Genomic DNA, 27,180 nt, shown 5'->3' with positions numbered 1-27,180 from the left:
GTCCTATCGGCGCTCCGCGTAAGCGTCGATCGGCGCGTTTGAAAATGGCCGGTACACACAGGATCCATCATTTAGACGAACGACGTCGGGTTCACGCACGCTGCCCAAGCACGGACGAAGCGCGAAAGATGAAAATGGCCCGCGAAAATGCTTCAACGTCCCTTCGTACACAGCACACTATTTTTTGAGTTTGTATTATTTTGAAGTTTTACGGACTTTCTTCTTGAAGGCCACCTGTTGCAGAAACGATAATTCTAGTCCTTGAGCTGGATTATTCAGAGACGCGGACATTACTTACACGTGAAATCTAAACACCATACGCAGCTAACTGAGAAAAAAAATTCACCAATTTGTTTTCTGTCCGTATTTTGGCTGTCACAGCCTTCTTACAAGGATGCAACCCGGCGCACTCACATAAGCTGGAAGTAAGCGGCCGAGATCACCCACGCTTTCCCAAATGTAAACGAAGGGTTATAAGACATCAAAATTAAGGATGTGAGCCGTATTATACTCTTCCGCAAACTAGCATACAGCCGCTCAACTTTTCTGCTGCTTTCACATTGAAGCAGACGCGCCAAGCCGTCTGAAGGGACAAATCTATCGTAGTTCAAGGGTCCCATCGTCGTTATCGTTACGTCGATGATATGAACGACCGCAATTGCGGCTTGGCGGAGATTTGGCGCAATGCTGTCTCCGTGACAATGGGAGGCTGGGTTTACAGTCTACAGGTCAGACACAGGGCCTGTCTCACTTATCGCAGTGGACAACGAGCGCACAGTAAGAAAAACACAAAGAAAACGAAGCTAACAGAGAATAGCAAGAAAGCCGTTTGCTCAATCGCTTGCAGTTCTCAGAACTGCCGTGGCTATCGGCACGACAGCGCCTTAGCTCGGTACGTACAACGAAAAGCGATAAAAGGAATAAGAGGCTAAGTACGAGTAGGCAGAGAGATACAAAGAAAAAGAAATAATAAACATAAAAAACAAGGCCGTGCGAATTCTCCAAAGAGCGGCTGTTACGAGTCGTGCAGACGGCGAGGGAGACACTTCTCTGCGTCTTGGCAACAGAAGCAACGGCAGCAGACGCAGAAGACGACCAAACAGGAAAAAAAAAAAGAGGCAGAAGGTAATAAAGATGGCAGGTCTTGTCGTCTGCTACGAGACAGCAGCGGTCGCGTTCCAAGGAGCGTGAGTCACAGTATAGAGCCACCGTTCGTGCTATATATCGCCTGGCCCGCGATCCCGGAAGCGAGACAAAAGGTTACTTGCACGCCAGGAGAACCGAAGGCGTGCATCCGGAGTCTTTGCATATCTACCTCTCTCTCACGCTCGCGTATACTATAAATACGTTATCGCCGCGTTAAGCGTGTTTATGACGCACTCCTGTTCCGGCAATCCTAACCGCTAGTCACACTGGGATCTGTCTGTCAATTTTATTACGGACAGTTGGCACGCGACGATTCCACATCGCCTGTACTGCGCCATGTACGCAGGCGCTAAACTTGGCCCTTACCTGCCGTAAATCCGCGACCGAAGCGATGTGCGTCTATTGTGTACGGCGAGGCAGTGCAGTGCGATATAAATAGCACGAGCGTATAGCGTCGCACTTAATAACTGACTACTATGCTCCACCTAACGAACTCAGCGCGGTGCAGCAAGGGATAGAGCGCGTGGGGCAGCCAATCGACAACGAGGGCCGGCTGCTTGTTTCGGTGTAGGATGGACCGACTCGCACATTGTAGTACGTTCCTAAACCTTCCGTGAAGCAGGCCTCGCGCGGTGGGCGATTCGAGGCTGACAATGGAAGAGCCCTTCCTGTAGGGTTCTATATTCTTGTTTAACTGACGCGACCCCTATGACGCTGCATTGCATAAAGTTGGTGAGAAGGACGTAATGTATATATAATTTAGTCGAGCTATTATGCATTCTTCACGACCATCAATACTACACACCATCGTTCTTGTTTCCCGCTTTCCTTCATTTCTTGGCCGCGGTCGCAGAGAAGAGTTTCTGTATCTTTTGCAAAACAACGTCCGGCTATGACGTCGAACGTCCACGGACGTCCGTCAGCGAGTTCAAGCTTCGAAGCTCGTACGCATTTCGTATACCTCTTACTTTAGAAGGCAGTTAAGCTTCGATTTCTCGCGCCATCACGTTCTCGTTCTAAACAGCCAGCTATCTTTCGCTCCAAGGAAGGAACACCAAGGTCCTGACTATGTCCTATGGGTCATTGGTGAATCACTAGTGACGTCTATGGCCAACCGAGCTCCGCCAAGAGAAACAGTTCCAAGAGCGAAAACGAGTTCGTGACTTGCTGATCGTGCAAGTCACTAGTAAAGATTTGCGTACACTTAACTTTTTTTCTCCTGTGCTCAGAAATGAGGAATTACCGCATTATTTGCGAGCAAAAGTCCGCGCTTACCCTATGGCATCCCCTGTCCACGACCGTAGAGCCATCAGGGAGTTTCCGCCGTCGGATCGATGGTGCCACATTTCGTGTCCGTTTACGTAAAAAACGGCTCGCGACGTAAAAAAGGAAGACCAACGTGCGCCGGACTACGTCCTAAGAGCCATGGCAGACCTATAGTGACGTGTCTGTGGGCGACCACCGAAACAACGGCACGATCGAGGTACAGTTCCAAGAGGGTCAACAAGCTCGCGACTTGTTGATTGTGGAAGTTACCACTCAAGACGCGTCCGCCCGCTTCCTTTTCCTTTTTTTTTCTTATTCTTTTATTTTATTTTGCGAGCTCGTAAAGTTAAAGATTGTTGCTCTATGTGCGAAAGACATCCCCCGTACTCTGACATGACGTGCCCTAGAACGGCCGTCTATCATACAGTTCCTGCCTCGGATCCGGCGCCATAACGTGCATATGTTTGCAGACGGTTAGGCGCCGTCACGTGATGTTCAAGTAAGATGCGTGACGTTCAGGTTGCAGACATGCTTGTCACTACCGTGCTGTCTATTCTTCTATGGGAAACCGCACCGCGCTGAGAATGATGATGATGCATGAGTTTTTTCTTTTTTTTTTCTTTTTTGGCGCGAGGAACCGCGATGAGAAGAACAGTTCCAAGAGGAAAAACAAGCTTCTAACTTGTAGGCCTAACACTCTGATCCCGTGTTACTTTCCTTTGGGGAGTTCTGACATGAACGATTTCCCCATTATCAGAAGAGATTAAAAAAAATGCAAGGAAATTGGACGCGCGTCCAATTTGCTATACCCTATACAGGCGTAAGGGGCTTAAGGGATGAAAAGAAAGAAAAGCGAGAAAACATGGAGTGTCCCTTCGTGTGGGCGTGTACGTCGAAAACAACGTCACTCGCTATCGTACGTCGATTTCATGAGCTGCAGTAACGTATACGTGCCGCTTTTTTCTGGACTTGAGGTATATGTGGCGGCACGGCCCAGGTATATACTTCTGTTACCGAGAATATATTCTGAATACGCAAGGTCTAACGCGGTGCCGATTAGAAGGAAAAGTACGCAGTACTCTATGCCATCAACGTGTCTTCGAACGTCCGTACACGAGGGAGTTCCTGCCCCGATCAGACCCGCAGTCGTAACTCATGCCTGTTTACAAACGGTTCTGTTTGGCGCCGATACGTGACGTTCGGGTAAGACCACTGCGGCGTCGCGAATCCGTTGCGAAAGACATGGTGCCAGGATGGTGATGTCTACTACTTCTGCGAGCGACCGTAACGCGCGCCAAGAGGAACATTTCCAAGAGAGGAAAAACAAACTCGTGACTTGTCGACCACGCGAGGCATTCATTACCCGTGTTATGTTACAGTGCGAGACCCGGTGCCACTTTAAAACAAAAACTTTTTTTTACCTCTGATATGAGGTAGTGCCTAATTTTTTTTACAAAGAGAAGCCCAGGTACATTATAACATCAAGTGTCCCCAAATGTCCCGCGCTCAGAGAACCACTGCATTGGAGCACGTGCCATAATTCTTATCTGTTTACAAGCGGTTCTGTTTGGCGCGGTCACGTGACGCCCGAGGAAGGCCAAGGTCGGAAATACGTTGTGGGAGCCGCGCACTAGCTGTCAAGACTCGCGATGTCTGTTATTTCTATGGGGGATCGTACAGCGCCAAGAGGAACGGCCCCAAGAAGAAAACAGGCTCGTAACGTGAGGAGTCTTCGCGACGGCCAACTGTCGGCCGCGTTCAGAATTAAAGAAAGCGAGAGGGGCGCGAGTAAATCGCTTTCCAAAGATGCGCAACTACTCTCATGTCGTGCTCATAGCTCTGGCGAATCGAAGTGCACATCGATCGATCCGCGGGGTCTATAATTCGTCTCTAAAGCGGGTCTATGGGGGCAATCTGCCCTGAAGAGCGCCGGATTGATTTTGACCACTCATTGGCTACAAGTCGTAAACCCCAATATGCGCCGCGACGTAATTAGTTGAAAATGAGCTAGTGAGTTTCTTAATCATCTAAAGGCCGTAGCGCGTCGTCTGGATGAAATTGGTGTCACTTTTCCCAAAAGCCGACGGCAATGCGCTTGAGCCAAACTTCCAGGCAGTGATACACATGCACGCGGCTTTATATCCGGGATTCTAACGCTTTACGTAGTAATCGCTTCCGAACTGATTTAGAAAAGAACTGAAGGCGATTTGCACTACAAAGTACAAAGGGTTCGCACGACGATATGCGTACACACAGTATGCACGCACGTCATTCAAGGATACTCCGCGACTTCCGGTTTACGGCGGCGCCATGTTGGGGAACCTATAGGCCTATGCGCGCGCCTGTTGATAAGGTTCCCCAAGATGGCGGAAGGTAGGGGAAGCAGACGACAGCAGCGGATGTGACGTCGCGTGCATACTATGTATAGGCGATCGAGCTTGCCTACGACTGCGAGCGTGCGTGAAGGAAAATGAGGCGCGGTGCTTCCAGACTGTTCATTCACCGAAGAGCACGCATGCGTTTAGGCCTCGCGACGTCGTTCTGCCGTGACCTAATTCGGGACGTCGCCACCAACGGCTGCAGCGAGGAGGATTGTGCTCGACAAGTCAATGGAGGCGATGCTGACGCAGTGCATTGTGTCAATGCTCGTTGAACAAAGGTTTACACAGCTGCGCTCCTTGGAGAGCGGAGAGAGAGAGAGAGAGAGATGACCGATAGTTTCGCACAATCTGGTTCACGGCGACGTAAAAAACAATTTCACGCATATGCTCGTTTCTCGCCCAGCTGCGTTCGCGTGACAGTATAGACTACGGTGAACAAGTATACTTCCTTGGAATCCCGAGCAAGCAGGTGTACCTGCGCTTTCCAGAACAAGCGTTGCACCTCTATAGTAAAACATCTTTGAGATGCGATGGGTATAGACAAGGCGCGAAATCCTCCTGCAAGCACGCAAGAAGATCGCCCACGGGATTATGTTTCAGCTTTCCAAATCTCATACAGTTATATAATATCTATAGAACGTATGTATATAACAAGTTGGCGGCCACTCAGAGCGGCCGGTATCCGGCAGCCATCCGTTTAACGACACCTCGTGCGGTAAATCTGGAACACTGTATACACGGTGCATGTGGTTCAGCTCCCGGTACAACACGTACGCTTACTTTGTAAATCTGGAAAAAAGCGGGTATTCGAAATGCGCCGAATATAAAATTTGGCATTCCAATGTACTCGATCCCGCGTCGCCCTCGCACGTATATAGGCTGAGTAAAGACTATTCCCTTATTCACGAGGAAAACGTACAACTGAGAACAAACAAACAAAACAAAGCAACGACGCGCACATTGCTGAAGTAACCGATCTTCGCTTCAGAATGCAAATGGGCCTTTTCCCCATCTTCCTCTTCTCTTCTTTAAAAAGAAATCGAGCTCCGGGGTCTTGCGTGCCAGAACCACAATCTGATTACGAAGCACGCCGTATAGTGAGGCCTCCGAATTAATGTGTACCTCACGGCGTTTTTTGAGGTTCATGCACCCGATGCACGCTTCACGAGCGTTTTTTCGCATTCCGCCCCGCATCCAAAATGTGGGCCCCCTCCACAGCCAGTGACGAGCTACCGTCACGTGTCCCGACACAAGCCGGACTCCTCCTCCTCTTCTCTAGCACAATCTTTGTGGGGAAACTCTACGTGCACGCTCGTTCTGCAAGTAGCGAGTAAACATGGAGAGAGAGAGAGAGAGAGAGAGAGAGAGAGAGAGAGAGGAGGAGGAGGAGGAGGAGGAGGAGGTAGGGACACATGCATGTATACGCACCTCTCATCGCGCACGGGTTGGTCCCGGCTGTTGCTCTTGGCGGTGACCTTCTGCTCGAAGGACGAGTGCGAGCTGTCCGAGAAGCTGCCAGACGTCTGTCGACTGCGGCTGGACTGCACGGGCGCCGGCACGCCACCTGCGGCCAAGGGCAACGCGAAGAAAAAAAAAGAACAAGCAGCTCCAGAATGACGTGTCTCCACAAAAAAATAAAAACTCAACGGCAATTAACGTATAACTACGGCGAGCTAACGGAATTGCGCAGGCTCTGCTGTAACCATACACCGACTTCTCGGCCCTTTGGACCTAGGGCGAGCAGACGGCTTCGTCCAGAAGGCGAAGTCAATCGAGGAAAGCCGCCCAGACAACTCGAAACTCGCGGCAACGGGTCGAAGCACAGTTGGTATGCCAGTTTTCCGGTTGTGTGTAAACACTTTTGCCCACGTCTTCACATTACAAAGGTGGCTGGTGGCATGGTGAATGTGTGTGTGTGTGCATGCGTGCGTGCGTGTGTCAGAAAAGAATCTTGGAACGCGTTCAACGAATAGTAGCTGAGACAGTTCGCTGCAAACAAAAAAGAAAAAAAGGCGGACGGACGGCGCTGCGTGTGATCCAGTTGTGTGCAGGGGATTTCTGAGGTCTCTTTGCAACCTTATCTACTGCAACGCCGGGAGAGGACGCTCTCACCCCGAATATGTATCTCCTTATGAAGCGCATCCTTATCGCGCGCACTTATCTACACTCCTTCGCAGATTACGCATAGCTGAGTCAAATGCGAGGGGGCCATCTGCTGCTGCGGGAGGTCGTGCAGTGAAACCCCAGAACCGGCACATTCAAATCTAATCTCTTACGAGTGCGGGCGCGTGTGCCTGCACCAAACAAACCGGATCGCTTGTTTATTTGCTCCGATGCTCCAAGTGGCGGAGACACGACCTATTTTATTGGTGGGCGACCTTATCCCTTGAGCTTTTTTGTTTTCTCCGTAGGAAAGCTATAAATAAATATCGCTTATTGCTTTCCCGTATCGTGCGTTCTCAGACAATCGCTCTTACGCCCTCTGTATCTAGTTTAGTTACACCCACACATAGATTAATCCACGCTCTAGCAAGCTAAAAGATGAAGATATACTCTCTTTTTTTACGGGTCCTAATTATTACCGCAAAACCTGCGTTTCTTTAGTGAAAGCTATCACTATCATCCGCTCGTGGTCGTCGTCATCATAATCATTACCACCATGTATGCCCACTCCAGAACTATAGTGTGTTCTTTGAACTAGAAGCTAGCATAGTGCGACGTGGTGCTCAGACGTTTGACATAAAAGCAGAGCCATGTCAAGACGTAAACCATGACCAAAGATGACGTGAGACCCTCGAAATGTTCACAAGCGACATTTTTGTTGCTTGTTTTAAGACACGCGTGCTTAACAGACATACATAAAAAAATTGATACGACGACGCCACATTAATTTTGGCGCACCCTTGCACCACTTCGCCCTAGCACCATCAACAATGAAATCTGGCGACCGCGCGGCGTGTGTAAGATTGTGTAACGTTGAGACGTTCATCGACGGACCACCAATACTTGCGACTGGAAAAGGTATGATACGTATGCTACGTGGCACATACCCATGCTCTCGGACACCACATTAATCTCTGCTCGCCCTTGCACCTTCAACAAATCGCTAGACCCCGCGGGCCGCGTGTGTATAGATTGCGTAACTTTGAGACAGGCCGTCATAAGTGACGACTGAAAAGGGTATGAGAATGGGTTTCACACGTGGCACGTGTCCAGGCTCTCGGACACCACATTAATCTCGCCCGCCCTTGCACCACTTCGCCCTAGCACCATCAACAATGAAATTACGTGACCGCACGGTGTGCGTAAGATTGTGCAACTTCGAAAAGTTTATCGGCGGACCACCAATACTTGAGACTGGAAAGGGCATGATACGTATACGCTATGTGGCACATACCCAGGCTCTCGGAAGCCACATTAATCTCGGCCCGCCCTTGCAGCGCTCGCCCTGGCACCTTCAACAAATCGCTAGACCCCGCGGACCGCGTGTGTATAGATTGCGTAACTTTGAGACAGGCCGTCATAATTGACGACTGAAAAGGGTGTGACGACACGCTTGTCACGTGGCACGTACCCAGGCTCTCGCAGCTGCCCCGGACCTGGTGCGAGGAACCGGAGGAGGACTGGTTCCGGGAGGCGGCGTATTGCTGCTGGCGGCCGCCGCTCGCAGGCTGGGGCCTGCGCCTGCCGCTCGTGGAGCCGCCGCTACCGCTCACCGACGGCAGCCGGATGCGAGTCTCGGAGGCGAAGCTGTGTACCCTGCGCACAAGGAGTGAAAAAAAATCATGCTGCAGGCCCTGGAACTCAGTTGAACGAAATTCGCTTAATAAGACGTCTTATACCGGAAACCCTAAAGCTTCCTCTTAAGAGAAAGCTTCCTCTTAAGAGAAAGCTTCCTCTTAAGAGGAAGCTTTAGCTCGGGTGCTCCTATCTAAATAATGTAAAAGGAGAATTCGTTTTTCTCGGCAACCACTGCACCAAATTTGACGATGTTTGTTGCATTTAAAAGAAAACTTAAAATCCAGTGACTCTTGGTGCCGAATTTTTGAGTTAGATCGTCAATTTTTTATTAAAAATTGGCAAAAATCGAAAATTTTCGAAAAACGACACTATCAAGTTTACAACTCTAACTCAAGAACGAAAAATGAAAATGTAATTCTGGGAATCCCATCTAATAGTAAATCTAAAGCGGACAAAATTCGTATGTTACACAATAATATAGAAACATTTAGTAATACGGAAATACAGCTTTTGCAGAACCTCTGTAAACAGCGTAACCAATTCATGTAAGATGTAAAATGACATATCGAATTTGTCCGCTTTGAATGATCTAATGGATGCCGTTCACAGAACCGCGATATCTGTTCTTGATGCAGAGCTATGAATTTGTAAACTTCGTGCTTCTATTTTTTCAAACTGTCAAATATTTGAAAATTTTTTAAACAATATTCAAGTCCTAAATTGAGATTCGGCTACCAACAGTCACCAGAATTTTACTTTCTCTCTCAAATGCAACAAATTTCATTAAAATCGGTCCAGGGGTTATCTCATCAAAACGTTTTTGCGTTTTACATGTATTTGAATAGGCCGCATCGGAGTTGTGCCCGAGCTAAAGCTTCCTCTTAAGTACTGCAGCGGCAGCTATAGCAACGGCCGTCCGCACCGAGGTCTCGAAGTTTACGGAACCCCGAATCGCGACGGTATCGACCCGTGTACGAATAACAAATTACAGGGGGTCATGCGAGGAGACCGTGTATACCTGGAAGGTTCCGCTGTACACGCACGAAAGATCGAATTGCGGGTGAGTTGCATTTCTTTTTCATTTACTAATACTGCTGTCTCCATACGAGACATTGCCCCCCAGGGGGTGGGTCAATACAAAACTTCGAAGATACAAGAACGCGATTGCAGAATATAACCGGTTAAATTATCACACAAAACAGGCAAAACCGGTCTACAGAATGCAGATCAAAGGTAAGAGTGCTGATTAACACTAACAGAATATGTATTGTTTCACATTTGCGGAAAATGGTAGTCGTCTAACGGATCCATCAAGCTTGTTCCACAATTGGATTGTTGACGGAAGAAAAGAAAATTTAAAACAGTTCAGCTGCGACCTAAACGGGACAATGTTCATCGAATCAGTGCGCCTGGTGCTGCGCACAGAGCTGGTGACGAAAGATACACCGTGCAATGCACATACGTGCGAATCACTTGCAAGATTTAAGATCTTTAAGATTTAAACTTTCTACGAATACTATCTTTCAAACGACATTCAGATCAGAACTTATCCATAACAGCCGCTACGTACGTACATTAGCAAGCTTAACTATAAGTCCCTCGGCGCGTTCAACAAGACACACCGTTCACCAGCTGGCACCCACCACGGCGGCCGCGCTTCTACAGTATTGGCAACCCAATGTACTAAATAAATTCAAACAGACGACAGTTCACGTGCAATGTCTAAAAAACTCAATTTTAAATATGGTGTCACTGAATGCTTTTTCTTTCTGATGTAATTATGACATCTTGAGTGTTTACACGTTATGGTTTGTGAATTGCGATTTCAAATTTTGCGTAAGACCGCATGTTGATGCCTTTGTGCCAAGGGTCTGGTGGGGCTAGTAAAGCTGCAGATATGCAGATTTTATACTGCTATCCTCACCATAAACGGTACATTCTGTTGTGGTACAAACGTGCTGATGTGGTGAAATAAAGCAAACCTCAAATCTCAAAGAGCCCTTGTGCGCAATGCCACTTGAAACGGCTTTCGAAGGTCAGGGGAACGCTAAATAAAAACAATAGATCAGTAGTGATGAAAAGCTATTCCTTCAAAAACTCTTATTTTCCTCAATTTAGATGCTAGGTTATTTATGCTAGAAACGAAAAATGAAAGTTAGTTACATATTGTGAATTTCGCGCCGGAATACCGGTGCCGGTAGTACGTCGGTATGACGTCATGAATTTCAATCTACTTTCTCGAATTTTGGGACCGTCGTGGGGCAGCAACAGTTCCTGAAACTTGTTGTGTTCTATCTTTGGCCTCTTTCTTTCTTTATATAGGATCAATTCGATTCGAAATCGCTTGCAGTCGTTTCGAAAATTTCACTATTGGAACATCGCTATACGCTTTTAGAATACGCTCTAGTTCGTCTTTGTCGATAAATATTAACTAAACCCGAGCAGGCGGCATCAAATTCCATGACATCACGGGAACTTCAAGGCGGCGTCGGCAAACCGCAATTCATTTTCGCGTCTTTCCTGGCTTGCCAAGCCTGTTCCCGCGGTAACAGTGACTTTTTCGGTTTTGTAGAAGGGTAACAACTGAGACAGATTGAATAATTGTTCTTCAAAGTGTCTTTTTGACTTCCCCTAGTTCTCGATGGCTTATCCAAAAAAAGAAAAAAAAAAGAAAAGAAAAAGCAAATCATGCAGATCCAACGGATATGTTGAAATCGACAAAAGACATGTAGCATTACGCATGGCAGGCGAGGCGTTCAGCAGGACAAGTGCCCGACGGACGGGTCATCGCATTGACGCGAAGCTGCGGCAGAGAGCCGTAAACGAAGTCGAAGGGTTTCCGAGACGTTTAAGTTATGCGCGCGCCCATAAGTGTGCCGACGCGACGTCTCCTGCCGAGCGATCACGCCCGCAAGGATGCATGCATGTGTACGCCCTTTCGCACCCACGCACGGCAGTCCCATGTAACCGTCCGGAGTGCACGCGACGCGTCGAGTTGATTCGTCGATCTGCAGGCCGAGTCGGCGATGTACGGTTCGACCACGCCAAGCTGATGATGGTTTCAATCGATGAAGCGCCAACAGCGACGGCCCAGTAGGAAGGAACAAAGTCGGAACAAGCGCTGAGCAACCTATAGCGCCTTGTCCTGCCTTTGTTCCTTCCTAGTGTGTCGTCACTGTTGGTGCTTCATCTATTGAGAGCTATGCACCAACTAGCCCCACAACGCGTTTTACTTATGATGATGATGATCCTCTGTTATGGCTCGCACTCACTAAGGGGGGGATAGGCCAAGATTGGACGGCAGGAGGTAGCTAAAGGAAATTCTGATTTGAAGACGACAAATGCAAAGTAAGCTGTCGCTCATGACGAGGTGAAATATTTTATCAAAATTCTTAACAATATTTCCATTGCAAGTCTAAATTACAGTTCTATCGTCCCGCGCTCCACTATTCAAATCTAGTTTCTCTATACTTCTAAGCTTACGGAAAACCGCCTGCTTCTTGGCCAATCCCCCATAGTGGGTACGCGCCACTGTCTGCGACACAAGACAAGACAAGACAAGACGAGGTCGTTTCGTTTCGCTTTCCTTAACCGATGGCGCGCATACCCTTACTGTGGGTGATGGACCAACAAGATTCGGATGGTAATTAGCAAAGAAGTCGTCCTAATACTGACAACAATAAAAATGTTTCGCGAATAACTTTTTTTTTTTTTGCAGTATGCCTCGCGAAGAACTTATTGAGAAAATCGGTTTCAAGCAACCGAAGAAGAAAAAAAGAATCCTCTGTGGTTGAGCAAGCAACTCTACGACAGCGTCCAAAAGAGGAGGCTCACAGAGAAAGAATGTGCAGAATGGAAAGATTTGCACCAATTCATCGACAAACACAAGACAGGTCACTCACATAGACACTCGGACACACGTGCCTCATTAGCACAGGGGTGAATAACGACCCCGTCTGAAGTTGTCGATATAACGTCGCTTCCTTACGGGTCACGCCCGGATGAGGTGGCGGCATAGTCCTTCCCTCTAGTCTGTACCACGTCACGATATCGTTGTAGGAGGTTCATTCTGTCCTTGGTTTCCCACCACCACGACGGGTCGACCGCAGCAGCAGAGGCACGGTTGGCTAGACCTCGCGCCGCCGCGTTCGCCGTCTCGTGGTTTGCGTTGACGCCGGGAAGTTGCTTCGCTCGCTCGCACCAATTCACCGAGATTATGATGATGATGATGATTCCGAGATCGCGGTTGCGCACTTTGTTTGCCTGCTTAGGAGGACTTACGAGAAATCAACGAGAAAGAAAAAGTAGAAAGGAGGCAATCAACGCAGCAAAGCCCAACGTACCATATCTGATACACCGACGACACCTCAAATCGCTGATTGGAACGCGGGAAACGTAAAGCAAAGTCTTCAGCTTAGCTTCTGTGACACGCCGAGCTGTATCACTGCAGTTTCGGCTGCGGTCGGACCGCTCAGCGAAACGATTACCAAGTAATCAATTACTGTTCTAATTGTCCTCGAAGGGAAATGGCGTTTAGGCTTTCAGGAGCCAAAGAGCAGGTATACCACGTCAAATCCAAAGAGCCACCGCGACGGGCACATCTGATACGATTATGAGAGAGGATTTCTCACTGTATACATACTTACCCTAGCGATGTTATCTGCTCCCCATTCACCTCGCTCTGTTTACTGTCGCATCTCCCTTCCAGCTCTCTCATTGCTAATACACGCAGCACGACGTACGACGACGCGCCTTCGGTGGAATGATAGCACCCCAACTCCCAAGGCCTTCGCGGTTGTGAGGTCCTTGATAACGGGCAGTAGAGACAGTCGTTCATGACTGATAACGTACTGCGAAATGGACGGACGGGCGGACGCATTTTACGAGCGTCCCATTTTAGACGGGGGCGAGGCACGTGGCTCCAGTCACCGAGCTCTTTTCTTTTGTATATACTGCATGCTGCGTCATCGCCTCCGAGAACGCGCGCGATCGCCGCCCGACCTCGCTGATTGTGGTTGCGCAAATAGGAGTGTCGGGTGCACGTATGTCTTGACCCGCTAAACCGTCGGCATGTTCGCGCACGAATTTTTGCGCAGAGCTAGCACGTTGTGGCGAGTTTAGTTCAATACCACATTTGCGGGTCTTAGATGACCAACTTTGTTCGACGAGAAATCCGAAGCGGGCGTCGTACTGCAGCGACGCGTCGCCCAGAAATTTTCGACAAATCGAAAATTTCCGGGTTTCCGCATGGTTGGAATGACGGATGCTATACGAGCGCCCCCTTTGAAAACGGGCCGGTGGGTTTCGCCACCAAGCTCTTTTTTCTTTATTTTTGCCTAGTGGCTTACCTATCTTTTTTTTTTTTTGTTGTTGTTGTTTCAACAGACCAAAATATAACCTAGCATCAAACTTTCTGAGCCCCTATTGGGAACTTCGTTTTTGTACAACTCCGTTGTTTGTGATCTAGGCCTACTTCTCTGCCACCGAACCTCCAATCCCCTTCTACTAACCTCTAATGCGGACATGTTTACTTTCCCTCTGTTATTCCTGAACCCAAGGGCTTCGTGCAAGGAGGCCAGCGGGGCCTAAACCAACAGATGGGCAAATATTTTCAAATTCTCACAAAACATGTTCCAGTGGAACGACGGCGAAAACACGGTGTTCACCGTAGCCGTGACAGATGGCGCCACCGTAGGTTGCGGCGCAATCGGCACATTTTGAGCGGCGGCGCCGCAGACGATACCCACTTCCAATTTGTTGATTTTATCCACTGCTGATTAAACCGCAATTTCTTTGTTATATTGAAAACCCAAGACTTATCACTTCATCTGTCTCAATCACGTCTACTTGTTCCGCGCTGTTTACTCGTTTTCTTCAGACATGTGCCACCCAGCTCGAGTTAGCACGTTATTGCATATAGGGAAACTATGCTTCATTTGCGTCTAGGCGGAATACACGGGACGTGCCAACAGAACGCGCTCAATCGTTCGCGCGCTATTTATATACGCTACGCCTGAATTGTAATCTCCTCTGATATGGCGTCCAACAGCAGTGCGATGCTCTTTGAATTTGTAAAACTTTTTCTCGGGTGCCATCTGACGTACACATACGCAAAGAGCGTGCACGCAAATCGATTTTGCACGGCGTGTTGTCATTAGAGAGTTTTAGAAGAGGGGCCTCAATAGTTTGGGGCCCCAAAGAGCTTTGCGGGTGTTGGCGTTGGGGCACGCAGGAGTGAAGAGTTTTCGAATAGGGCTTCGCGTTTGCGGATAGCGTCTTGCTCTGACAGCGCCACTACGGCGTCAAAGCCATTAGAAATAATTAAATAAAGTATACGATTTTATAATAGGAATAGTAATTTTGACTTTCGTGTTTTCGCGTTTAATTACAATTTAGTGGTTATTCTGTAAGCAGCAAACAATTAGTTTCACTTAGTTTTGAGTAACCAACTATACCTTAACCAGCCAAGCTAAGCCGTGTTAGGCCTACGAGCCATAAAATCCACAGTCGAATTCGGAATCAGCGGCGTCTAATGAATCAATCTTCATAACACAAGCTAGTTCAGAGAAAGCGATAACCACAGTCACTTCTTCTAGCTTGCGAACTTCACGCGTCACCATGAATCGAACCCAGTTTAGTGCTAGGTTAGAGCCGTCGCTTCGATGGGTGCCGCCATGTTTGTTTAGGCAAATCTTTTGGGGCTCCCGCTAAATCAGTGAAATATCGCGCCCGATGCAAAACCCTAACACAGTTCGCGTCTCGCGCATGCGCACTGGCTTCGACGCTATTTCTTTGGGGCCCCTATCTTTAGTTGGTAGACGTGAATCGACGTGGATACGCACGTGACCGAATGCTGGCTAGGGCCAGCTAACGTGAATGTGCATAGCTACACAGTAAAAAAAATAATAATATTAAGGACGTATACCGGCCAGCAAGTGTGAGTAAGTGAGCGAGTATGCACTTATTTTGCCGACCCATGTTTGTTGGTGGTTGCTACCACCAAGGTCTACGCTGCAATCGCACCTGGCCTGCCAAGACATAATGAGCCGGGGGTCGCGGTGCACCCAGTGGGTGTATACACCGGTAACCGAGACGAAGGGAGAGAGAGAGACTGCGGAAGGTGTCTGGCTTTGTTTCAATGACAAAGCGAGCACAAACGAGGTTGACGAGGTTGGAAGGGGACGCGTGCGAGTGTTTGGGTAAAGAGGAAGGGTAAATGACGAGAAGAGGGCTTTGCTAACGCTGTTTGCGAGGGCTGCGGGCCAGGGCGGACGCCAGGCGCAAGCGCAGGGACGAACAGGAGCGAGAACAGGACGACAGCATTATAAGACGGATCCGCTCGACGGGGATCACTGGGTGGCAGAGTGTTGTTCTAAAAATTGCGCCCGATGTACTCGCCTGACTCGCAGCTGACGTAACTTACCCAACACTGGCGACGGGAAACACCCGACACGTTGACCGAGGTGGCGTGATCCGCCGGGGGCGACCAACCTCAATTAAGTTTGTCGACGACGCCGTTGCGTAGCGACCGTGAGGAAACCAGGGGTCCACATTATGCAGGGATTATTTTTCCTTCCTTCGGATTCCAAGAAAATGGAAGCGTAGCAGGGGGCGGCAGAAAGTTAGGTGGGCGGATGAGATTGAGAAGTCTGCAGGGACAACATGGGCCACAATTAGCGCACGACCGGGGTAGTTGGAGAAGTATATGGGAGAGGCCTTTGCCCTGCAGTGGGCGTAGACAAGCTGATGATGATCTTTCCTTCGACTTCGTTCATATTCTTATCACCCGTCGCGGAGAGGGACCCATACTGACGGTAACAAAGGTTTGTTCGGCGTCACGCCAGCCAGCGATGAACGGCAGAATGGAAAAATGAAACGATCACGACGTAATACGTACCCAAAGCACGGCGTGACGTAGCGATTCCTTTCGCTCGATTCCTTTTTTTCTTTTTTTTTTAATCGTTCACCGCTCACTGCCAGCCGATCCTGGCAATAATAACGTTGGCGGATCGGCGCTCGGTAAACTGCCGAAGCGCGGAAATGAATAAGCATTGGAATATTAGACTCGTTAGGTTATTACTCGGCCCAGGAAATGTACAGCAACCTATATGCGAGAATCTCGCGTATTCTCGTCCTTACAGATTCCCCGCGAGAGGGAGCAAAGGGCACCGAGACACCCGTGCGCTTTGAGATTCGCAATCTTGACGGCGCAGCTCGCCAGCTCTTCCGTGTCAGGCTGTTTAAGTAAACCCAACAGAAGTTGACGGGTCTACACGAATTCTAGGCGTAGGCCACCTGTAATGCAGGCAAACACAGAGTCAGATGAGAGCGAATCCCTCAAGGACCACAACGACTTCGGAACGTATAATCCAAGGTCCCGTTTGAGGTGCAGCCCAGGGACACTTTTGAAGGAATCTATGGAAGGCGAATTTCTTGATCAGCTCACTTGTGCGAGCGCGCGCGCACGCACACACACACACACACACACACACACACACACACACACACACACACACACACGCGCACGCGCACGCGCACACGCACACGCACACACACACACACACACACACACACACTACCCTACGTGGTTGCTTACTGCCTTTGGCGTTACGCTGTTACGAAAATTCCGGCCGCGGCGGCCGCACTTCAACGGGGGCGAAATGCAAATCAAATTAATTAAATTGTGGGGTTTTACGTGCCAAAAGCACGATCTGACTACGAGGCACGTCGCAGTGGGGGACAGCGGAAATCTGGACCCCTTGGGGTTCTCTAACGTGCACCTAAATCTAAGTACACGGGTGTTATCGCATTTCGCCCCCGTCGAAACGCGGCCGCCGTGACCGGGATTCGATCCCGCGGCCTCGCGCTTAGCAGCCCAACACCGTAGCCACCAAGCAACAGAGGGCGAAATGCAAAAAAATCACCAGTCTACCGTGCATTGTGTTCATGTTAAAAGGGTACCTCTACCGGGTACCTAGATACGCATTTACGCCTAAGATACTGTGTCATTACGTCACGACACAATATATGCTCTTGGTAAACAAAACCAAGACTGGCCGTAGAAACGCTACCGCAGTAAATTAGTTACGGCGCTCTGAGTATTGTCACTAGGTGTTTCTTTTTCCTCTCGGGCTTGGAGGTACCGCACATTCAAGTAAAGAACAAAAAAAAAGGAAGGAAAGCTCGAAAATATCGTGTCAGTACTCGGACGAACCTACCATCGGCTCACTTTTATAATTAAAGCTTATTCCTCATCTTGCCCCGTTAATAAGAAGCTCGCTAGCGCAGCCTCCAACAAATGATGCAGCCTAACGCAACACAGCCAGAGACCGTGACAAGTGCTACGACCAAAGTCTACGGCTACGTACTATGCGCTACAACCGTGCCGTACTCACGTCTCTAGCGACACAGAGAAGCAGACAGTGCGAGACGCTTCCCGAAGCCTGCGACAAAGGGGAAAGGAGGGAAACGACGACAACCGGAAGAAGGGATGATGGGAAAGCAGGGTGTTGCCCGACGTTGTGACGTCATCCGGGAACGGAAGGGACGGTTGGGGGGAAGGGGGGATCACGGTAACAGGAAAGAGGGATGACGGGACGTATGACAGTATTGCGTGGCGTTGTGACGTCAGCCGGGAACGGAGGTGGGTAAGGGGGGGTAAGAGGGGGGGAGTCAACGACAACCGGAAGTAGGGATGATGAGAAGTAAAGCAGGGTGTTGCGTGACGTTGTGACATCAGCCGGGAATCGAAGGGACGGTGGGCAGGAGGGGGGGGGGGGGTATTACGGTAACAGGAAAGAAGAATCACGGGACGTATGACAGGGTGTTGCGTGAAGTTGTGACGTCAGCCGGGAACGGAGGTGGGGAAAGGGGGGGAAAGCGATGCGCACGGGGGTAACGATGAAGACCACGTTCCGACAGGGTGGCAGCAACGGCATCGACCACGCCGGTGGTGTCGGGGGCGATGACGTTTTGATGAGACGATGGCGTTGAACGTAAAATAATGATAGAGAGAGGGGGGATCGGGAAAGAGAAGAGGAGGAAGAATAGAGAGATCAATGGAACATGAAACGAGTAAATTGCGACACTGAAATGTTACCGCATGAACTAGCGCAACGGTAGAGAGTTTTGGCGTGTTCATAAAGGTATATTAATCTATAGGAATACTGCGTTACCGGAGCTTGATAGACGTCAGGTTTATTATTATTATTGATACCACACACGGAGAAAGGTCAGAATTCGGAGAGAGCAGCGCGCAACATGGCGGAAGCCGAAGCGTATCGGCCCAACACGTGATCGCCACAGCGCGCCTCGATCGTTTCTTGCTATAGGTTCGAGACTTCTCATACCTTTTCATGGCTCGCAGTGCTGATAAGGACACTGCGGCTTGGAGGACTTTCCAGTTTTATACCACACGCGTGCCCTAGCTGCGGCACGCTATCTTATCACGCGTGTCCTTCGCCTGTCTGAATGCGTTAACTTGCGCCCCCTCTTCCAGTATCTGCGCGATCACGAACTACGGCCAAACAATAATCACTCTTAAGCGTTATCTTATACGTAAGGATATATAACGGTGGTCAATAAAGATACGCGAATGCGCGTAACAATTAAGCGATAAAAAAAGAAAAGAGACGCGCTCTATCTCCCTCGGTCCCGCTATCTGAATTGCGATACCGGACGCTGCGTACAGCGCATATACTGCGCATATAACGTAACATATAACACAACATATAACGCACGCTTTATCACTGTAAACGTGCACCCTTAGAATTGAATAGATATGTAATTCGATCGGTAACACACCCATACACCCAAAAAGAGTAAGGGTTGAGTTATAAACAGCTTTATACACCAAAGACAGTCGCACCCTTTGGGGTGTATATTTGCCGCACACCAATAACCGCCATCTGTCTTGCTTGCGTTTCGTTTTCGGCAGCGAGCCATGGCTACCTGGACTGAGGAGGCCACCCACCTTTTGGGCTCAAGAAGCCTGGTCTAACAACAAAGTTTATTTCTCTCTCTCTCTTTCTTGAAAACGCTGCACTTGTTACCTTCCTGTCGAGAATGCTGTGTCACGCTGACTAAGCGGAAGCCGTTCGTGACTTCGAAGTACCGGGCTCGCAGCGTTAAAGATTACATTTACATTTGACCACCTGGGTTTCTCTTATCGTTCACCCAGAGCATGACGTTACACGAGCATTCCTGCGAATTCCGCTCCCATCCGAACGCGGCCGGCCGCGCGGGATCGGGAGACGAACCCGCGACCATCGCCACGTTCAGTAGCCTCAACTACAGATATAGGCGCAGAGAGCGCCTGCGCGAAACGGCACGAGACAATTGGCAGAGCTAGACGCGTCCACTTGATTGTATGTATCCGTGAAGTGCGTTCCGAATATACTGCGAAATTACACGAAAAAAAAAAAAATCCAGCGCATGCATGCCAACCCACCTCACGATGTTACATTCTCATATCTGCGTTCATGCAAACAAAATCACTTATTTATTTTTTTTTCACTGTACGAAACGTAGGGGAGACGGTCACTTTATCCAACCACACGGAAGTCCTGCTTCTGAGATCCATCGGGGGTATTTAAACAGAAATTGTTTGTTTTTCCACCCTCAAGTTCGTGACCAACCAGCCAGTAATAAGAATCGACTTGAACAGCGTTACGGTCTCGAGCTGCTTTCGGGTCTCGGTGGGATGCAGGTGTTAAAGATCGCCAGTTACGCGGCGAGAAATGCGGTATAGCAGCAACGACGTCAATTGCTTACATAGCTCCCACGGAACAGCGCTGCGAGTGCAGGCCTCGTCGAATATATATATATATATATATATATATATGAGCTACTTGCGGCATACTTTTCGACGCCACGTTATCTGCGAAGAGCTAAAGGCCAGAAAAATGTAGAAGTATAGATTGCGCAATTATGGATCAACATGAAAGCCTCCCCTCCCCCCACCGCGGACCATCAATCCAGATAGCGCGGAGATATCGTACACAGCGTACGTGATACAGCGCACGTATCACCAAACAACCGCAGACGAGTACAAGAAGGCGTGATATAAATCGAAGGCACACATTTACACAATGCCCACGCACGCAGGCACAGATAAAACAAGGACGTGAGAGTTATGCAACAGGTCGCACAAAATGCCGCACGGGATACAGCCTATACAATGAACATGAACGCCCAGAGTCCATGTCCCACAAAGAAAGTTTACGAAAAAGTTATCGGCTGGCAAATGCCAGCCAATCGTGATGCTTGGCGAATGAATTTAGCGAACGCGGCTGGCCAATGAGGGCAGTCCTCAATAAGAACAGTCCTACTTTATTTAAATAAATAAAATAGAATACATATATATATATATATAACAAACGACGCGTAAAATTAAAGGAAGCTCCGAATTATTGAAAAATTGTAGACCAACCTCAAAATGGATGGTCTACAATTTTCTCATTCACACTCTTGCTCTGCACATAATATTTGAGAACCTGATTCCAATACTGACACTCAAGGCCACTTCCACCGGAATGCTCTAGGGGTCGCACGAGCATTTGCTCCCAAACGGGTATGTAGACGCAAAACCAACAGACGCGGGAAAAAAATTTGGACAAAGCTTAAGCTTCGCCTTTAAGAGTGGAACGTGATAGCATTCAAAGATCCCTGACTGCTTCTCACGCTTCCCGGCAACTGCAGCGTATGTAGACGTAATGTTCACCAAAAAAAGGCTCGCGGCGAACGCTATGCACGAAGGCGGGCTTTCTGGTCGAAACGTGGCATCTTGCAGGGGCCGCGATGGATTTATGGATGGATGTTATGAGCGTCCCCTTTGGAACGGGGCGGTGGGTTGCGCCACCAAGCTCTTGCTACTATACTGCCTAATATCCTACCTAGGTTAAACAATGAAGAAAAAAAAAGGAAAAAAAGGAAAAAAAGGAAAAGACAGAGAGGAAAACAATATGAACTACCACGCCCAAATTTTCTGATCCCCTATTGCGAACTGTGCTTTTGTACGTCTCCGTCTTTTGTCGTTTCCCTACTTTTCTTCCACCAATCCTCCAATTGCCTCTTACTAATGTTTATTGCAGACATGTTTGCTTTACCACGATGCGGCGGAGGCGAGCGCCATCTGGAAGTCTTTCAAGGAAGTGGGCGAGCTGCTCTGTGGACTCGGATATTTACGCGCCGGTGTGTACAAATGGCGGACGCCGTCTACGGTCTATGCATTGTAGAAACGCTGGAAAAGGGGGGTTTGAGTTTTCGCATAACAGAATTATGTCTTCTCGTACATTCAAATTACAGCCCGAGAGCTATCACGTCTGCAAGTGGTGTTCAAGTCGTAGTTCACGACTTTTCCACGTATTTTAGCTTGATACGTGCATTAAAAAGTTCAGTCAATTCCTTGCGTCACGTGGAAGGCCTGGGCACGTGTGGTTCGAAAATCTTTTTGCCGTAACGACGTCCGACGACGGATTTCCTGCGACACGGGCTCGTTTAACGCCCTCGCGTTAAAAGAAGCGGGGTAGTGTCCCTGTCAGGAGCACGAATGGGGAAAGAAGCGTCGAGGGGTTGACGCGGACTGGCCACGATATCTCGGACATAACTTTAGACGGAGTGCCCCTTCGAGATAGTGGTTGTCCTTATCGAACGAGCCTCTTCCGTATCTCGCGTATGGAAGCGTCGCGGGCCCTCTTATCGGGAAAAGAGCCGCGTCCGAGACGCGGTCGTCAAAGTGAAGCGAAGGCGAACACACCGGCCGCAAGAAAAAAAAAAGAAAGCAAGAAAGCAGATAGCGTGAGAGGTGTTGCTGCCTGTCACCGCTGACGCTTCAGCTGAGAAAGCAACGCGAGAAAGCAGAAAGCTCGGCATTGCGAGAAGCGGAACAACGGTCTCGCTAATTGCGGTCAGCACTGATAGCCAGAAAAAGGCGCACGCGTATGCATGCTACACGCGCGCGTGGAAGAAAGTACCGTACTGTCCCCGCTATAACTCGCACCTTTTTATAAACGTTAGTGTTTGCGAAGCGACACTGTCGGCAGCTATACGGCACCGTTGCAAGCCACGGCGTCGCGATGCTCAGCGACCAGGGCGTTCTGGCTCTGAACACAATGTCGGGGGTTCGATGCCTGACGGTAAAGGAGGCACCTCGAAAGAGCGTGGAACGCGAAAAGGCTCGTGTGTGCTCGGATTTGGGTGTATACCTTAACAAGGGATCGCAGCTTGTCGAGGTCAACGAAATGCCCTCCCAATGGGGACCCCAGCGTTTCTTTGAGACTTCGAAATCAATCAATGAATCAATCAATGAATCAATCAATCAATCAATGAGTGAGTGCTAATGCTTCAGTAAGTTACTTCTTCCAGACATCCATTACATGCATACACTACGAAAAATCATTGAATCATATTTTCCAGCGTAACGCTACTGATTAAGTGTTATAGGTTCTGTGTCAAGTAACACTTCATCGTTTCTAGGATAAGTGCGCTCTTCGTGACCAGAAGCAAAGGTGAACAATTTGCTTTAACTTTCCTTGACGAGGAACTGCGTTTAGAGATTGCAGGGTTAAATATAACTGACTTAGATCTTTCCGCTCTGTGACAACATTAAAAGCTCATTTGCCACGAAACCCCGCATAGCATATCGTTATTTGGAGCGCAGTAACACGGCCCCGCTTGCAGCATCTCTGACGCGCAAAAAAAGGAAAGCGCCTCGCAAGTCTCGGAAGAAGGCTGCGAGTGGCGGCCACACAAACATCCGCGAAGTGCTCGAAACGCGACCCATACATATATCTCCTCGCCATCGACTTCCTTCGGCGCACTCCGCAGTCTCTCGCCTTCCGTCACCTGAACTTCACTCAACTCTCCTCCCACACTAAATTTTTCTTTTCAAGGTCCACCGATTTGCGCATGCGCGACGCCTCATCGCGCCTTGAGAACCCAACTGTCCGTCTGTTCCCATGGCCAGGCCAGAGCGCGTCGACTACGTCATCGTCTGCTGCTGCTGCTCCTGCAATGGCGTGATCGCGAGCGTAGGCTCATGTGCCGTGTCTCTTGTTTTCTTTCCCATGCGTACATAACGCCATGCTTTCACAGGACACACACACACACACTAGGTAAAGGCTCGAATCAGGACGACATCGTCACGAGTCCAGCGGCGTACGTCCCCGGCTGAGAGCCCGTGTGGGCCACCAGAGAACATGAGATGCGACTCGAATGGTGCGACGGAAAGCTCCGAGCTATAAAGCTAAAACGAAAAAGAAAAAAAGGAAACAGAAGAAAAGCGACCAAGGCAGCAGACGAAAGAGAGGTCGGGGATTTCTTTTTTTTTTTTCGATCACGCCTATAGTGGCAAAGCACGATCAAAAGCGAAACACAAAATAGGTGCCCAGCAAAACAAGGACGGTGTGCACGTAGTGTTGGACTACAGAGCTGGGAAGGCTGCGGTGCAATTCGCGAGGTGAACGCACGGTTGCGAAAAAAGGGGGGGGGGGGGGGGGGGGGCTTCGCGCGACACGATATCGCGTGCCACCCCCTCCTGTCCCCCCCCCTCGATGCCTGTTGCCGAGAACAATGACGTACCCACAAAGCGCGAGCGTACGTGTGGTTCGATGTGAATGTGCGTGAGTTTGGGGTTTCGTGTTACGTCCGCGTAGGTACGCGCGACGTGAGAAGGTGGGGGGAGGGAGGCGAAGGGGAGAAGAAAAAATACAAAAAGGAAGTATGAGCCAGTGTTGACAAACAATCGCGCGGCCTTACGGGCATTCACTCTCTTGTAGGGACGATGCGCCGTTCCCCGCCCTCCGGCTAGACGCTTTGCCGGTTACGCTTAATAGGCTCGGGGGGAGGGGGGGGGGGGCTCCTATCTAAATACATAAAAACGGAGAGGTCGTTTTTTTTTTGGGGGGGGGGGCAGCAATCAGTGCACCGATTTCGATGAGGTTTGTTGGATTTAGAACAAAGAAGTTGAAATTTAGTAACTGTAAGAAGCAAATTATCAATTTACGCCATCAATAGTTTAGAAAAATCTTTGACAATTGTGGAATTTCACTAAAGTCCTCTGTCAATTAAATGAGGAGGAGAGCATAAGAGGGGGAGCTGGGCTACGTGGGCACCGCGTTGTGAGAGCCTTACTGTCTCTAGCAAGATCTGTAGTTTCTCTATCGATCTGGTGTGAGTCTGCATAGGCATGTCTAGATTATCGACATGTTGTATTTAGTGCTTCACATGTGATCTACAGCAGGTGTGTATCCATAACTTAGATCGCTATATCAGGGGCTGCTTGTAGTTTGTGTATGGCAGGAGTCTGTCAAGCACCCCCGCCGTGGTGGCTTAGCGACTATTGAGTCGTGCTGCTATCGGCACGAGATCGCGGGATCGAATCCCGATCGCGGCAACCGCGTTTCGATGGAGACAGACGAAATGCAAAAACGCCCATGTACCGAGCATTGGGTGCACGTTAAAGAAGCCCAGGCACGCCTCCATGGCGTGCCACATAATCATGGTTGGCCCGTAAAACCCAAGAAAATAATTTTTAGTCTGTAGATCGTCCAGGTTATCTATGTATCGCATAGAACGTCCACATCAGGGTCTCTATAGATAATCTAGATTGTATAGATTCTAGTAGGCTCTGTGGTTTGTCTATGACAGGAGTGTGTAGATTGTCCAGAATTACCGATATACCGTATCGACGACCATCTGCAAGGAGTGTCTACAGCAGATGTTTACAGTCTACATTGTAGTTACTGTCAGGGTTAATAGTTTGGTTATGGCGAGAGTCTTCAGACTTATATCGGAGGGCGTTACATGCTACTGTCTGCACAATTCGTCTACAGCAGGAGCTTTAGAATTGTCTAGATCATGCAGGTGGTCTATACAGCAAGGGTCTCGAAGCGCGCGCGACCGCGTGCTTCGAAACCTCTTCTACAAAATCTACAAAACCACCTAAATTCAATTTTACGAGGCGCCGGCGAGAAAGCGCGCGCAGAGGGTGCGAACATATATAGCACAAAGTAGCCGGGAGCGGCGATGAGTAAGCAAGCGAAGCCGCCAGCCAAGCCTTTCCCCCGCTTCGCGAGCCAGTGGAAAGGTACTGGAAAAGAAATCTCGACGTCAGGGTAAAGCTGAAAGAAAACAACGAAAGAGAAGGAAGCTAAACAAAAACAAACCTTCCAAGCTCGTCCTAGCAGCCCCGTCCAGACGGATGAATGAGGGAGACCAGGGAAAAGAAAGAACACGAAGAAAAATACGGGGATAACGGAAGAAAGAAAAAGCAAAGAACGCTATACGTTTGAGCGCCAGTATAGAAGCAGCGGCTGCAGCAACAGCAGCTGGCGCTAGTAACACAACCGCGCGCGTTGCGAGCCGCCATGCTTCATCCATCACTACGCGCGCGATCCGCGCCGAACGCCCTCTCCCAGGCTCGAGCGGAAGACGCGGCCGGCCAGGGCCTCGCCTTAATAGTTGCGTGCAGTGTTGCTAAACCCGCGTTCCCAGCGTGTCCATCACCGCGAAGGCCGGACTTGCGCGTCAGGCCACTGTATCACTCCGCCGTCCTAACTCGGCGTGCGCTATGAAATTGTCAGCTATCGCTTATACGTGACGAAGATGCAATGGTTGACTTGGCGCAAATTAAATGCGGGAAAACGCGCGTCGTCATACACGCCGAGTCATCGTGTCAATCCGCCGCTTGTAACTGCTGTTTTTAACGTCGTCAGCGTCTATTTGCGCTCAGAAACAATTTAAAAAAAAGGTAAAAATTAACTAGCGCTCAAATGACGTGTTTCCCAGCAGCCATGCACATACACTGCGCACTGTTCGCTGTTAAGAACAGAGCCAGAACGAGGGACTATTTCTCGACGCGGAACAAAGGAAATGACCTGTGCGAACCTAGGAAAGTCGCGTCACCTTGTGACCGCACACACCTCGTACGGACATTTTAGCCGGATATCATTCCGTACAACGAAGTGGGGAAGGGAGAGAATCCAATCTCTCGAGCGCCGACACTTTACGAGTACGCCACATCATAAAACCACCGTTTTCGCAACAACTACCTCGCATCTTCACCTTGCAGGAAAAGACCGCAATATCTTTCTATCCGAACAACAAGCGCCTTTAGATATGTACTTCGAGCGACGGACCGCACTGAAGTGTACTGGTTCGTGGCAGGGACCGAACAGTGGGACTATTTCTCGGCGCACAGTATATATATAGGAAGGAAGCGAGTGATGCGATTCACTTGCGTCATCAAGACGTCACTAATATTCCGGCCAAAGAGCGTCTACGGCCGGGCTAATTCTCCGGAACGGGCGTTTCTTTCGAAACGTGCGCTAAAGCTCGCGGCTGCCGAGCGTGCGGGTCCGAGACGCCCCGGCCGAGACTCAGTGATACAGGGGCGCTGGCAACCACCGGTTATTTGAGGAAACCGTCAGGCAGAGCGACGGCGGGGGACGCTGAGTTTGGCGCAGGAATGAAGAAGACTGCGCCGCCAGAGCCTGGGGCCGCCTCGAGCCCCCAACGGCGCCCCCGCGGGCACCTAAGCAATCTTCACGACGTGCAAGTGCGAGAGCATTATACTTGTCGCCGGGTTACGTCGCCGAGTTTAGTGCGCGCTGCTTACGAGGTCGCAACAACGCAAGGCGACGACAAA

At 49.4% G+C, this 27,180-nt stretch overlaps 1 protein-coding gene across 2 annotated transcripts in view; it reads right to left on the bottom strand.

Moving 5' to 3' along the window:
- The window catches only part of LOC126527944 (CDK5 and ABL1 enzyme substrate 2), a 150,154-nt gene that overhangs the window by 59,570 nt on the left and 63,404 nt on the right, over nt 1-27,180 (bottom strand). For both annotated transcript variants that reach the window (XM_050175781.3, XM_055069044.2), the window contains exons 2-3: nt 8,368-8,552; nt 6,222-6,357 (exon numbers count right to left, since the gene is read on the bottom strand). In XM_050175781.3, coding sequence (XP_050031738.2) covers nt 6,222-6,357; nt 8,368-8,552 — 321 coding nt within the window. The remainder of the gene's footprint in view (nt 1-6,221; nt 6,358-8,367; nt 8,553-27,180) is intronic.

This window comes from Dermacentor andersoni, chromosome 9 (genome assembly GCF_023375885.2).
Source record: "Dermacentor andersoni chromosome 9, qqDerAnde1_hic_scaffold, whole genome shotgun sequence".
NCBI classification, from domain to species: Eukaryota; Metazoa; Arthropoda; class Arachnida; order Ixodida; family Ixodidae; genus Dermacentor; species Dermacentor andersoni.
Note: the sequence above shows the minus strand (reverse complement) of the source record. Positions and strands in the feature narration are given on the sequence as shown.